This window comes from Lissotriton vulgaris, chromosome 7 (assembly GCF_964263255.1).
Source record: "Lissotriton vulgaris chromosome 7, aLisVul1.2, whole genome shotgun sequence".
In the NCBI taxonomy this organism is placed as follows: domain Eukaryota; kingdom Metazoa; phylum Chordata; class Amphibia; order Caudata; family Salamandridae; genus Lissotriton; species Lissotriton vulgaris.
Genome location: NC_141695.1, coordinates 320,136,951 through 320,150,051, shown reverse-complemented (window position 1 = coordinate 320,150,051; position 13,101 = coordinate 320,136,951). Strand labels below are relative to the sequence as shown.

The 13,101-nt window shown below is 47.9% G+C and overlaps 1 protein-coding gene across 1 annotated transcript in view; it reads left to right on the top strand.

Annotated features, from left to right (window-relative positions):
• Positions 1-13,101, top strand: part of TBC1D17 (TBC1 domain family member 17) — a 730,802-nt gene that overhangs the window by 288,366 nt on the left and 429,335 nt on the right. The window contains exon 7 of the mRNA XM_086930148.1: positions 872-1,033. Within this exon, the coding sequence (XP_086786274.1) occupies positions 872-1,033 (162 nt within the window). The remainder of the gene's footprint in view (positions 1-871; positions 1,034-13,101) is intronic.

Sequence of the window (13,101 nt, the reverse complement as noted above, 5' to 3'; positions counted from 1 at the left end):
GTAGCATGCATCCCCACACCCATATACTGTTCTATACCACACATCACTTCTATCCAATGGACCACAGCACCCACCAGGCCCAATACTTTCTTTCTCTCTCACTTTTTCTTTCTGTATATATCTTCAGACCTTGGTCTCTCGCACTCTTTCCCTCTGTCTTCTCTGTTATGGGAACTGAACAGACCTTTTCTATGGTAAAGCCTATAGGGAGTCTTTCCTGAAGGAGTAAGAAGGTCTGTGCCTTGAACTATTTAAAAATACCCGCCTCTATGACTATAAATGTGTAAAGGCACTGTAATTCCATCTCCTTTACATACATCTCTTACCCATAAATGTAGGGCCTGGTTGTCTTTCCAATAGGATCCTACTGAAGAGACTGAGGTTTCTGCAGTGCGACAATGCCTTTCTAAAGCGAGGCGAAGAGACTTAATAAAAGCCACTGCTACATTGCTGAAGAAGCTGCAATAGTCTAAGCTCCCTCTTGCCCTGGTCTTAAAGGCCTCAAGCACTCACTTACCCATATCAACGCACAAACTTCAAGCTGGGTTTATGTAATGCTGTGCTCGTAGTGGCGTCAGGATTTGCATTATAGTTCTGGGTCTCAGGGCAATTTCAGGAGCTGGAGATTACGTAGAGCTTTGTATCGTTGACTTCTGAGCTTGATATTATCTGGGTAGCCTTAAGGCTTGTAGTTTTGTACTAGTTCATCTCAGGATGGGTTAAGAGGGTAGTGAGCATGTGATTCTGTATTCCAGAGGATAGAAGTGTGTGCGTCTCTATTTCAAGGAGTATTCATGTCTGTGAGTTTGTGATGCTTTTTATTCAAGTTGCTGCATTTTCTCTTACTGTTCTTTTAATGATCTTGTTTCAGCGGTTCTTGCAGGATCCTTACACTGCCACATTTGGGAGCTTCTCAAAAGTGACCAATTTTTTCAGAGGAGCTCTCAAGCCACACGAGGGCCTTCACCAGAGGCCACCATCTGAGATGGCTGCTGGGATGGAGGATGAGCCGGGGTTCGAAGTGATCAACTGTGTAAGTCTGACATATCTTCAAGGGGAGGCAGACAAATGTAAAACTAAAATTATTACAGGCAGTTCCCTTCAGTCTTCAAAGTGGTATTCCAGGCCAGATTGTGGTTCAACACAATTTGTCACTAACCTTTCCCCTTCTTTGTTAGCTGTTTTGCTCCAGCCTCATTATTCCACCAGGTTTGTTTGTGCAGTTTTCATTATTTCAGTGTATTTGCTTTCCTCTGTCACACCTTTTATTTTGCTCTTCGACATGTGTTCCTCATGGAGAATGTTATCTAGACCATACATCCCTCTATCTACCCATAATTGTATTGTCTGCAATCTGTCTATATTCTTTTAAAGTTACTGTCTCTCATGCTGGACACAGCACACCACATAAATCCCCCAGAACTGGACACAAACCTCCAGTGATGTGCTTTATGGTAACTCAGTTTCTTTAGGTCTGCCTGTGTAACACAGCAGTCCCAAGCATTATGTATTAAAAGAAGAAGAGTGTTCATTTTGCAAGTTGACTGACAAACTTTGGTTCTGGCTCCTGTATCACCTGCTGAAGTAAAGGCACTTCCCAAGTAAAGGTTGCATTGAGGTGACTCAGACAGCATGTAGGATGGGACCCCCTCAATGAAGTTAAGTTGTGGCCACGGAACAGAGGGGAGGACTAACAATATGTTGTGAGAAGAATTGTTCCAACAATGGCCCTAATTATCCAAAAGTGATGTACATCTTTTTACTTTGAGAAAGGTGACAAAAATGTAAGCAACATGTTTTCAGTTTATTTCTTATTTTATTCACATTTCATATATTTTTTACTTTTTTATGGTTATTCAAATATAAAACATGTTATCACAACTGCATTCTTTATATACATATTTTTTCAAAAGTTATGATCTTTAACAAATATATACAAATGTCACAAAGGAATTATAAATACACATGACCCCAAAAGGTTGAAAAAAAGCACACCACCTGATATCATATACAAAAAACACACATAATCCACACTCCTTCACATCCAAACTTCATTCACACCACACCCATAATGGAAAAAGGAAGAACTGAGTCTGGATTGGCACGGTCTCAATGCCAATATAAGGGTCTCAAAAAGGATTCGGAGACCCCTGCACCAGGTCGACGCGCGTTTCGGCGGCTCTAGGCCACCTTCCTCAGGACCTTCCTCTTACGAATTCCTTCGAGATATCAGGGGACATACAAAAATAGATATTCTTTAATTCCTGTTTCTTAAATCCTATTGTCATCAAGGATAGATGATTTGAGGAGACGGGAAATATATAGGGCACCAATTAAAGGTATCACAATGTTGATACAGGGAGGTGACGCAGTGTTTTCTAATGGTATACGTGCGATCTTCTGTGTATCTGGCCGGCTATTGGGTAGCAACCAGTTACCCCACTAGTTGATATAAAGTGAGGTGAAGAAAATCGATATATTTCTGTGGAGCGGGTTAAATACCTCATGCAGGGTCTATTGGGCGGCTGCCAGCTATAACACTAGTTGATGCAAAATAAAATGAAGAGATGAAAGTTTCTGTAGAGCAGCATATTTATCTTGTACGAAGTGTTTATAAATATCCGATGATTCCCAGGGGAGTGAGATAGAATGGTGAGACAATTCGTAGATACCGTCCGGTTATCGATATATTTTTTGGCTCCGGGCCGTAAGCTCCCCTCCGTCTCCGTCTTTGCGATACAAGCCAGGCTCCCCTGGGAATCATCGGATATTTATAAACACTTCGTACGAGATAAATATGCTGCTCTACAGAAAGATTCATCTCTTCATTTTATTTTGTATCAACTAGTGTGATAGCTGGCAGCCGCCCAATAGAACCTGCATGAGGTATTTAACCCGCTCCACAGAAATATATCGGTTTTCTTCACCTCACTTTATATCAACTAGTGGGGTAACTGGTTGCTACCCAATAGCCGGCCAGATACACAGAAGATCGCACGTATACCATTAGAAAACACTGCGTCACCTCCCTGTATCAACATTGTGATACCTTTAATTGGTGCCCTATATATTTCCCGTCTCCTCAAATCATCTATCCTTGATGACAATAGGATTTAAGAAACAGGAATTAAAGAATATCTATTTTTGTATGTCCCCTGATATCTCGAAGGAATTAGTAAGAAGAAGGTCCTGAGGAAGGTGGCCTAGAGCCGCCGAAACACGCGTCGACCTGGTGCAGGGGTCTCCGAATCCTTTTTGAGACCCTTATATTGGCATTGAGACCGTGCCAATCCAGACTCAGTTCTTCCTTTTTCCTTTATGGGTGTGGTGTGAATGAAGTTTGGATGTGAAGGAGTGTGGATTATGTGTGTTTTTTGTATATGATATCAGGTGGTGTGCTTTTTTCAACCTTTTGGGGTCATGTGTATTTATAATTCCTTTGTGACATTTGTTTATATTTGTTAAAGATTATAACTTTTGAAAAAATATGTATATAAAGAATTCAGTTGTGATAACATGTTTTATATTTGCATAACCATAAAAAAGTAAAAAATATATGAAATGTGAATAAAATAAGAAATAAACTGAAAACATGTTGCTTAAATTTTTGTCACCTTTCTCAAAGTAAAAAGATGTACATCACTTTTGGATAATTAGGGCCATTGTTGGAACAATTCTTCTCACAACATAATGCATTGAGGTGACTTCCAACTATCAGAATAAATAACAGCATTAACACAGATCTATCACTTTTTAGTAGGGAAAATTCAGCAGCAATTGAATGTGAATCTTCTTGCCTCTGTTTTACAGCTTGTTGGGCAAAAGAAGGTTGATACCATAAAATCCAAGTGACGTGGGCGTCAGCAACTCTCAAAACAAATTGTGAGAGAAGCAAGTTCAGTTGAACTAAAATTGTTTTTGAGTATAGAGTGTTCCCTATTATTAATTTCACACTTTAACGACTGCAAGGGACTGTTCTTCTGTGAGAAGGCAACACAGCATGTTGAGGGTGATTACTCCATATTTCTCTTATGCAGGTGTTCTTGCCAAGCCATCACATGCCAATCAACAATCACTTGAATATTTGGGAACATGTTATCATTTATTTGCTGACTATTTTGTGTAAATGTCACTCCTCATTTTTCATGAATACACACAGTAGAAAGTATACACTAACTACAGTTAGTTAGTTAACTTAGTGTTAGTGTAGACACAGATGGTGTGCATGTATGAGTGCTGGTGAAGGTGTGTATCTGTGTGGGTGCAGAGAGTGTGTGTTTTTGTGAGTGCAGGGTGAGAGGATTGTCTGTTAACAATGAGAGGGGTGTGTCTGAAGAGTGAACACTGAACAGAGTCCAGGGTGAGAGGTGTGCATATGTGAGTTTATACTGAACAGTGTGCTCCTGCATACATGCAGGCTGAGATGTGTGTCTGTGAGTAGAGAGGCTAGAGTGAACCTATGTAAGTGCAGCGGGAGGGTTGTGAACGTTGAGTGAGTGGTCTGTTCCTGTGAGATGTGTGCCTGTGTGAGTGAAGGATGTGTCTGTGAGTGCAGAGGCTGAGTTTGAATGCAGAGTGAAGGGTGTCTCTCAGTAAATTGAAAGTTAAGGGTGTGTTTTAGAGTGCAGCTGGTGGGATGTGCCAGTGAGAGTGCTTGGTTGAATGCAAGGTGAGCAATATGTCTGTGAGTGTAGGGTGCAATTTGTGTACGTGTGTGTGAATATATGGTGTACTTACATGTTTGCAGGGTGAACTGAGTGAAAGGAGATGGAACAGGGTTTCTGTTCTTGTAGGGTGAGTGTTGTGCCTTTGTGATTCAGCATTTTGCTTGTATGGATGCAGGGTAAGTAGTGTGACATGAGCAAAGGCGTGTGACCCTTTTGTGAGCACTATGATTCTCAGTATTGGATATTTCACATATTCACATGCTTGAAACGTTCACCGTTGTCCGGATGGGAATCCCGGTACATTTAAATAGTAGTAAACAGTGTTAAAATTGCCATTGGCCTGCACAACAGTGTTTGTTTAGAAACACACCCACCTCATTTGGAGCAATCCAGACTTCAGCTAGTAAGGCGGAAGTATCAGCTCTCAGACTACCCTTAGAGGGCACCGTAGCTCAGATTTCCTCTGCATGTCATGTGTGAGGGAGTCCACATACTGAGATTGGCTTTTACTTTTTAGTAACCTTAAAACTGTTACTTTCCTTGTTTACCCTGGGACAGAACCCAGTATTTCCATTTCCTGGGCCAGGAAAACCTTTTACCTTTTATTTCCTGAACAGTTACCATCTGTCACCATGGCTGTGTGGTAATAAATGTGTCTTTAAATCTTGTTCCTCTTTAGGGCAGAAGAAAATCTACACTCATTGACCTTATTCACAGTGTATTTATTGCCTCTATCCTATTCACAAGGCTTCACGCTGTGACCCATGTGAAAACTTTACTTCAAAGGCTCAAAAGTACAGAAAGAGGAGGTTGGCACTATAGCTGCTGGATCAAGAGAAATTTCCTCCTTCTAAGGGGGATACCCCCTTCTCGGGGAAATATTCAGTGTAAAGTGCCCCATGAACACTTTCACAAAGGCAGCACAGAAAAGGAGACTAATCCAGTTTTCTAAATCTGACTTATTTGTTACAGCGCTTGCAGCCACTTTCAGAGTAAACCTTGAGCTGGAAAACACTCCAAAAAGGAAGATTCACTAAGTGGAAAACGGCACAAAAATGCCATTCACAAGATGACCAACCTTCTACTATCACAAAACACTTCTCCTAAGTTTGCTGTAAAAAAGACCTTGTTGACATCATTGAAAATTCCATCGTCATAGTGATTATACAGTCGACTGCAGCACTATTTATGTGTCCTCTACCATCATCTAAAACACTGAGGGCTGCAATGTCAAATGTTTACAAAATTTTTATGGCTCTTGTCGTTTTACTATTAACCTCATAGATGCTATTAAACATTCCTCCCCAGTGCTGCGCTGTCCATTAGAACTAGTGCTGAATGGACGTTCAATGGTCGTGCGCAGCACTGGAGAGGTAGTGCTGCCGTCGGCCAATGCACCGAGGCAGCACTTAAGGGGTTAAGAGTGTCAACATCTTTACCTTCCAAAATTCTGGAAACAGAACAGGAGGAGGAGGCCAGCGACCTGAGACATCAGACACTGCGTACAGTCCAACACAATTGGATATATGCTATATTATGGACTTTAGAATGGAATAGAGGAAGAGCAACTTTTTAACATGAATATATTCCTCATGTCATTGGCCCATGTACCTCCTCAACAGCAGAGAGTCAGTGGTTGTCCAGTTGCCTATGGTTTTTATGTCTACATTGCAGCAAATGGGGGGCGTGGCTAAGATAGAGGCGGAGTAGGACGCGTTTCTCTGTCCCTCCGGCGCCGACTGTCATTAGCATTGGATATCTACCCTCCTGGTGCCCATCCATGTTGGAAAGTGAGCGTGGGGGTTCCCGTTGACTCCCCTGCCTCAGTGGAGGGCGTATTTCGGCGATTGGCAGTGGTGATCGGTGCTGCCTCGGCCGTCCGGCCCCGGCCTTGCTGCGACCCAGCGAGTACCCAGACGAGACGCTGACGGTGGGAGACCCTAGCGCTGCAGCCCCTTGGACCGCGCTGTGGAGAGGGGACAACCCCCCTGCCAAGGCGGAGAGGCGTGTGATCTGCGGTCCCGTCCTGCGGAGAAGTCCGAGCCAAGGGGATCGAGGTTCTGCCTCCTGCCCACCCTTTTGCTTGAAGGTGCAGCCCATGCCTACTGGGGCCGGAGATGGGTGCGGCTTCTCCACGGGTGCTGCCGGAGCCACCCTCCCGCTGAGAGTGAGCAGGCGGGCCTCCCTGGCGTTCGGGGGCTGGTCTGCGGCCGCGGCTGAGTGAGGCTGCAGGGTCCGGTGCCCGCGTGGGCTGAGCAGCGGTACGGAGGAGAGGAGAAGTCCCAGGCACAGTGCAGCAAGGTGAGAGGGGGCGGCGGACCTTGGGCCGCGGGATTCGGTTCGCATGCCGGCGGACGGCGTGCTTCAGTGCTGTGGGGGAAACAAGAGCCCAGTGCGGAGAGTGTGTGGACAGGGGCTGTGCACCTACCGGGGCCCCTCGAGCCCTGCAGTTCCGGTCAGGGGGGCCTGGTTGTGCGCCCGATTCATGGCCTAGAGGCTGGAGGAATACCAGTGCCTGTGGGGACGAGGGCTGCTGGCAGTGAGACGAGTGTGGATGCCCTCTGGGGGTTGGCTGCGCCTCTGACCTAGCTCTGTGCATTGGGGCGCGGGCCCCTCCCGGGGGTGAGATGGCGGCCGCCAGGAATCGTAAGGATAAGCCCCTCAAAGATCTGCCCCAGGGGGTGGCGGGACAGTCTACATCTCCGCCTGCTTACAAATCCCCGCGCTCTGAAGACAATGAGTTGCCGGCGACCAAGGTCTTCATGCTGGAGTTGTTCTCTGCCATAGAGGAAGACATCTTAGAGCTCCTCTCGCAACTTACTTCAGACCTGCACGAGGCGTGATGTGGACATTGTTGGGGAGCGGGTGGCCTTCCCGACGACGACCGACGACATCACCACTGCTAGTCCGGTTGCTCCAGACTGGCCCTTCCTCCCTTCCAAAAGAGGAGCACCCCGGACCCTCCTGGTCCACTCCAGACGCCATTTTAGGTCCACCGCGTGGGCTTGAATTTGCCAAGACTTGTTGCCTCAATCCTGGGTCCAGCGACGTCGACAGCATCAACCATCGTGGGACAGCTCGCACCTCCATCCTGGTCGCCGACAACGTCTCCTGGTCCGTGAGACTGCAGAGCCCAGCGTCGCCCACTCACCTGGTCGAGGTGACTCCATCCGGTGCCATCCTGGTGCCCATCTGATCACTGGCTAGTGATTCAGGACTTGGTTCCCTCTGCTTACAGGTGTCTTCCATCTTCGATCCAGGCTTGGATCCATCGAACAATCTTCACTGGTCGCCTGCCAGCAACTCCTTCTTTCAGGCTCCTGGTTCGTCAACGAGGGTTTCCGACGACACTTGAACCCTATGCAGCCGCAGCCCCTGGGCTAGGTAACTTCGGCATTTCGGTGCCAGAGCATAGCCTCACTATCCAAGGGTCCAGACCCACTCTCGTTTTCAGCCTACCTTATCGGGTTCGCCCGAGAACACTAAACTTTGCTTTTACTAGCTCCCATAGACTTTGTCCCGCATCCCGCGTGAGAGTGCACACTCTGCACCCGAGTCCCCTAGGCCTCCTACTAGTAATCTGAAGGTTCAGTAACGTAGTCCTAGCGATTCCAAAGCCTATTAGTCCAGTACTTACCTGCTAGTAATTTCGCATTCCACTTCCATAGTATATGGTTTTTCGTGCCCCTCGGGCATTTGTGTAAATTGTGCAACTTAAAGTATTTTCGTAAGAGTTTTGTTGTGTGCTTAGTACCCTGTCCTCATAAAGAGTACAGGGCTGTTGTGATCTAAATAAATACACTGTTTATTTTCATAACACTTGTGCGGTGTCCTTTCACTTGGTGTTCAAGGGGTATATGTGATGGTATAACAGCTGGCTTAACACGCCCTCTAAAGTTTAGCCCGAAGACTGCTCGTATCCATGCTACTAGGATAGCTGGTCTATAAGGTTGACTTACAACCAATCATCAATAAGGGTTGTTTGGACTGATACAAAGTGCTCACTAGAATAGTGAACATTATATATCAGGCCAACTTCTCACAGACAGGTCTGAGCAGAATTCCCACCAGGCGGGGGCAATGTCACAGGGAGGGAAGCAGTGGCTTTTAAAGGGAGGGTTGCATGATGTTTGGCGCGTACAGCACCCCTAGGAGCGCGATTATACCTACTACTCTGCAGCCCATAAAGCGTACGTGCGCTTAGACCACTTTCTGGCCACGTCCTCTCTTTTACCTCATCTGTCGGCAGCCAAAATCATGCCGCGCTCCTTGTCGGATCATGCTTCTATCTCAGTCTTGATTACGTCCCGTGGCGATCGGCCGCCGCCGTCTGGCTGGCGCCTCCGCGACTCCTTGCTTCATTCGGACTCGGTGGTTGCGAGGATACGTGACACCATTACCCACTATCTTGCCGATAATGAGGTAGAGGATATTGCCCAAGCATCGATCTGGGAGGCCTAGAAATTAGTAGTGCGGGGAGAGTTTATAGCGCTTGCAGAGACGTATTCTCGACTGCGCAAAGAGAAGCGCGCTGAGTTGGAGAAGGAAGTTTGTGGCTTGGAGGCGATACATAAGAGGGCTGGGGCCCGAGAGTCTGGAGGGAGTTGGAGACGAAAAGGGGCATGCTAAAACATCTTGACCTTGACAGGGCTGCACACGCTTTATTGCGCTTGCGGCACACGTTCTACCTCAGTGGGGACAAAGGGGGAAGGATGCTAGCCCACAGGTTGCGGGCGCGAACGCAATTAACCGCTATCCAATCCATTAGGGATCCTCAAGCAACTGAGCAAACCACTGATTCCGCCATTGTGGACACCTTTCAACAGTTTTATCAGACCCAGTATAGGAGGGAGGGAGTGACCTCTGGGGGAATGGCGGACTATCTGGCTCTTGTGGCATTACGCCCCTATATCAGGCGTCGGCGGAAGCTCTGCACTTAGCGATCGCATTGAGGAGGTCATAACCACGTTTGCGCGGTTGAATGTAGCTAAATCCCCAGCTTCTCTGCCATATTTTTTAAAAATTATTGCGTGGAGCTGGCTCCTCTTTTAACCCGCCTTTTTAATTCCTTTCTTGATACAGGTGCGGTGACTCAGTCCATGGCTGAGGCGGCGATCACGGTCATTCTTAAACCTGGGAAGGACCCTAAAGATTGCGGTTCGTACAAGCCGATCTCGCTGCTCAATATCGATGCCAAACTGTTCACGGGCTTGCTGGCTGCGAGACTCAGCCCTTTAATGGATGGAATTATTGAGCCGGATCAAGCGGGATTTATCCCAACTCGGCAAGGGGTGGATAATACCAAGCGCTTGCTCCACCTCATGGATTTGGTTCATCGCTCTAGGACTCAGGCCTTCTTGCTCTTTATAGATGCGAGAAGGCCTTTGACCGAGTAGATTGGGACTACCTGTTCGCTGTTCTGAGGGCGTTCGGGTGGGAGACAACTTCCTGCGTTGGGTTCAGTGCCTTTATGCGGCCCCTAAGGCGGCGGTGCGAGTGAATGGCTGTAAATCAGCCATCTTTCCCATTACTAGGGGAACGCGACAGGGATGTCCCCTTTCCCCGTTGCTCTTTGCGCTCTATGTGGGGCCCTTCGCCCAGCGTGTTCGGTCCAACATAGGTATCTCTGGGATTAAGTTTGGTGCTGATACTCACAAGATCAGCCTGTATGCGGACTACGTTATTCTGTCACTAACCCAACGTCACACCTCCCTGCGGTGTTTGTCAGTGGAACTCCTCGAATTTCAGAAGATAGCAGACTTTAAAGTTAACTTCTCGAAATTCAAATTCTTAATATCTCTGTCCCCGATGCAGATGTACAGGATCTGCGGCAAGACTTTGCCTTTCAGTGGGTGCATTCCGACATTTCATACCTGGGTATCTGACTGTCCCCCTCTACTGCTAAAACGGTGTCCCTTAATTATAGCTTGCTTGTTGAACACACCGCCAAGGCCCTCTCGGATTGGTCTCGTCTTAACTTGGCCTGGTATGGGAGGTTGGCTGCGGTAAAAATGACTGTGCTCCCATGTGTCCTTTATCCCTTCCAGATGCTACCTTTGAGTCCCCCACCGGGCACTTTGCGGAAGCGGCAGGGGCTTCTCAATAGGTTTTTATGGATTAATAAGCGGCCGCGGCTGGCGTTGTCCATAGCTACTACCCCGAAGGTGGAGGGTGGGTTGGGCTTTTCCCTATTGACGGCGTACTATCAGGCGTCTTGTCTTCGTTACATCGCAGAATGGAACAGGCCCCTGTCTAGCAAGCATTGGAACTTTATGGACCAAACGGTGGCGGGTTGTAACATATGCAGTACAAAAGGGGGTGGTGATGGACGGAGCATCTGAATCAATCAAACACTCACACCCAGTCAAAAGATCTGGGTTTAATCCATCCATCACCGTTCTTTAGCCCACTCTGCCACCCCAGTTCAGACATGGCTATATGCAAATCAGTCTGACCCTGTGCCTCATGGGAACAGTCCAGCCCGAACTGCCAAGCCATGTCTTCCCTGGAACGGAAACAAGCTTCCGAGGACCGGTTTCTGGCATTCCAGCCGTCTTCAGCCCGGCTTGCTTGAATCCAGTGGCAAAGAGAGCAAGGGACTCACGTCTGAGCATACCCTGCCACACTTATGGCGGCCAAAAGCAGTACAAAAGGGGGTGGTGATGGACGGAGCATCTGAATCAATCAAACACTCACACCCAGTCAAAAGATCTGGGTTTAATCCATCACCGTTCTTTAGCCCACTCTGCCACCCCAGTTCAGACATGGCTATATGCAAATCAGTCTGACCCTGTGCCTCATGGGAACAGTCCAGCCCGAACTGCCAAGCCATGTCTTCCCTGGAACGGAAACAAGCTTCCGAGGACCGGTTTCTGGCATTCCAGCCGTCTTCAGCCCGGCTTGCTTGAATCCATTGGCAAAGAGAGCAAGGGACTCACGTCTGAGCATACCCTGCCACACTTATGGCGGCCAAAAGCAGTACAAAAGGGGGTGGTGATGGACGGAGCATCCGAATCAATCAAACACTCACACCCAGTCAAAAGATCTGGGTTTAATCCATCACCGTTCTTTAGCCCACTCTGCCACCCCAGTTCAGACATGGCTATATGCAAATCAGTCTGACCCTGTGCCTCATGGGAACAGTCCAGCCCGAACTGCCAAGCCATGTCTTCCCTGGACCGGAAACAAGCTTCCGAGGACCGGTTTCTGGCATTCCAGCCGTCTTCAGCCCGGCTTGCTTGAATCCAGTTGCAAAGAGAGCAAGGGACTCAAGTCTGAGCATACCCTGCAACACTTATGGCGGCCAAAAGCAGTACAAAAGGGGGTGGTGATGGACGGAGCATCTGAATCAATCAAACACTCACACCCAGTCAAAAGATCTGGGTTTAATCCATCACGTTCTTTAGCCCACTCTGCCACCCCAGTTCAGACATGGCTATATGCAAATCAGTCTGACCCTATGCCTCATGGGAACAGTCCAGCCCGAACTGGCAAGCCATGTCTTCCCTGGACTGGAAACCAGCTTCCGAGGACCGGTTTCTGGCATTCCAGCCATCTTCAGCCCGGCTTGCTTGAATCCAGTGGCAAAGAGAGCAAGGGACTCACGTCTGAGCATACCCTGCCACACTTATGGCGGCCAAAAGAAGGTACAAAAGGGGGTGATGATGGACGGAGCATCTGAATCAATCAAACACTCACACCCAGTCAAAAGATCTGGGTTTAATCCATCACCGTTCTTTAGCCCACTCTGCCACCCCAGTTCAGACATGGCTATATGCAAATCAGTCTGACCCTGTGCCTCATGGGAACCGTCCAGCCCGAACTGCCAAGCCATGTCTTCCCTGGACCGGAAACAAGCTTCCGAGGACCGGTTTCTGGCATTCCAGCCGTCTTTAGCCTGGCTTGCTTGAATCCAGTGGCAAAGAGAACAAGGGACTCACGTCTGAGCATACCCTGCCACACTTATGGCGGCTAAAAGCAATACAAAAGGGGGTGGTGATGGACGGAGCATCTGAATCAATCAAACACTCACACCCAGTCAAAAGATCTGGGTTTAATCCATCACCGTTCTTTAGCCCACTCTGCCACCCCAGTTCAGACATGGCTATATGCAAATCAGTCTGACCCTGTGCCTCATGGGAACCGTCCAGCCCGAACTGCCAAGCCATGTCTTCCCTGGACCGGAAACAAGTTTCCGAGGACCGGTTTCTGGCATTCCAGCCGTCTTTAGCCTGGCTTGCTTGAATCCAGTGGCAAAGAGAACAAGGGACTCACGTCTGAGCATACCCTGCCACACTTATGGCGGCTAAAAGCAATACAAAAGGGGGTGGTGATGGACGGAGCATCTGAATCAATCAAACACTCACACCCAGTCAAAAGATCTGGGTTTAATCCATCACCGTTCTTTAGCCCACTCTGCCACCCCAGTTCAGAC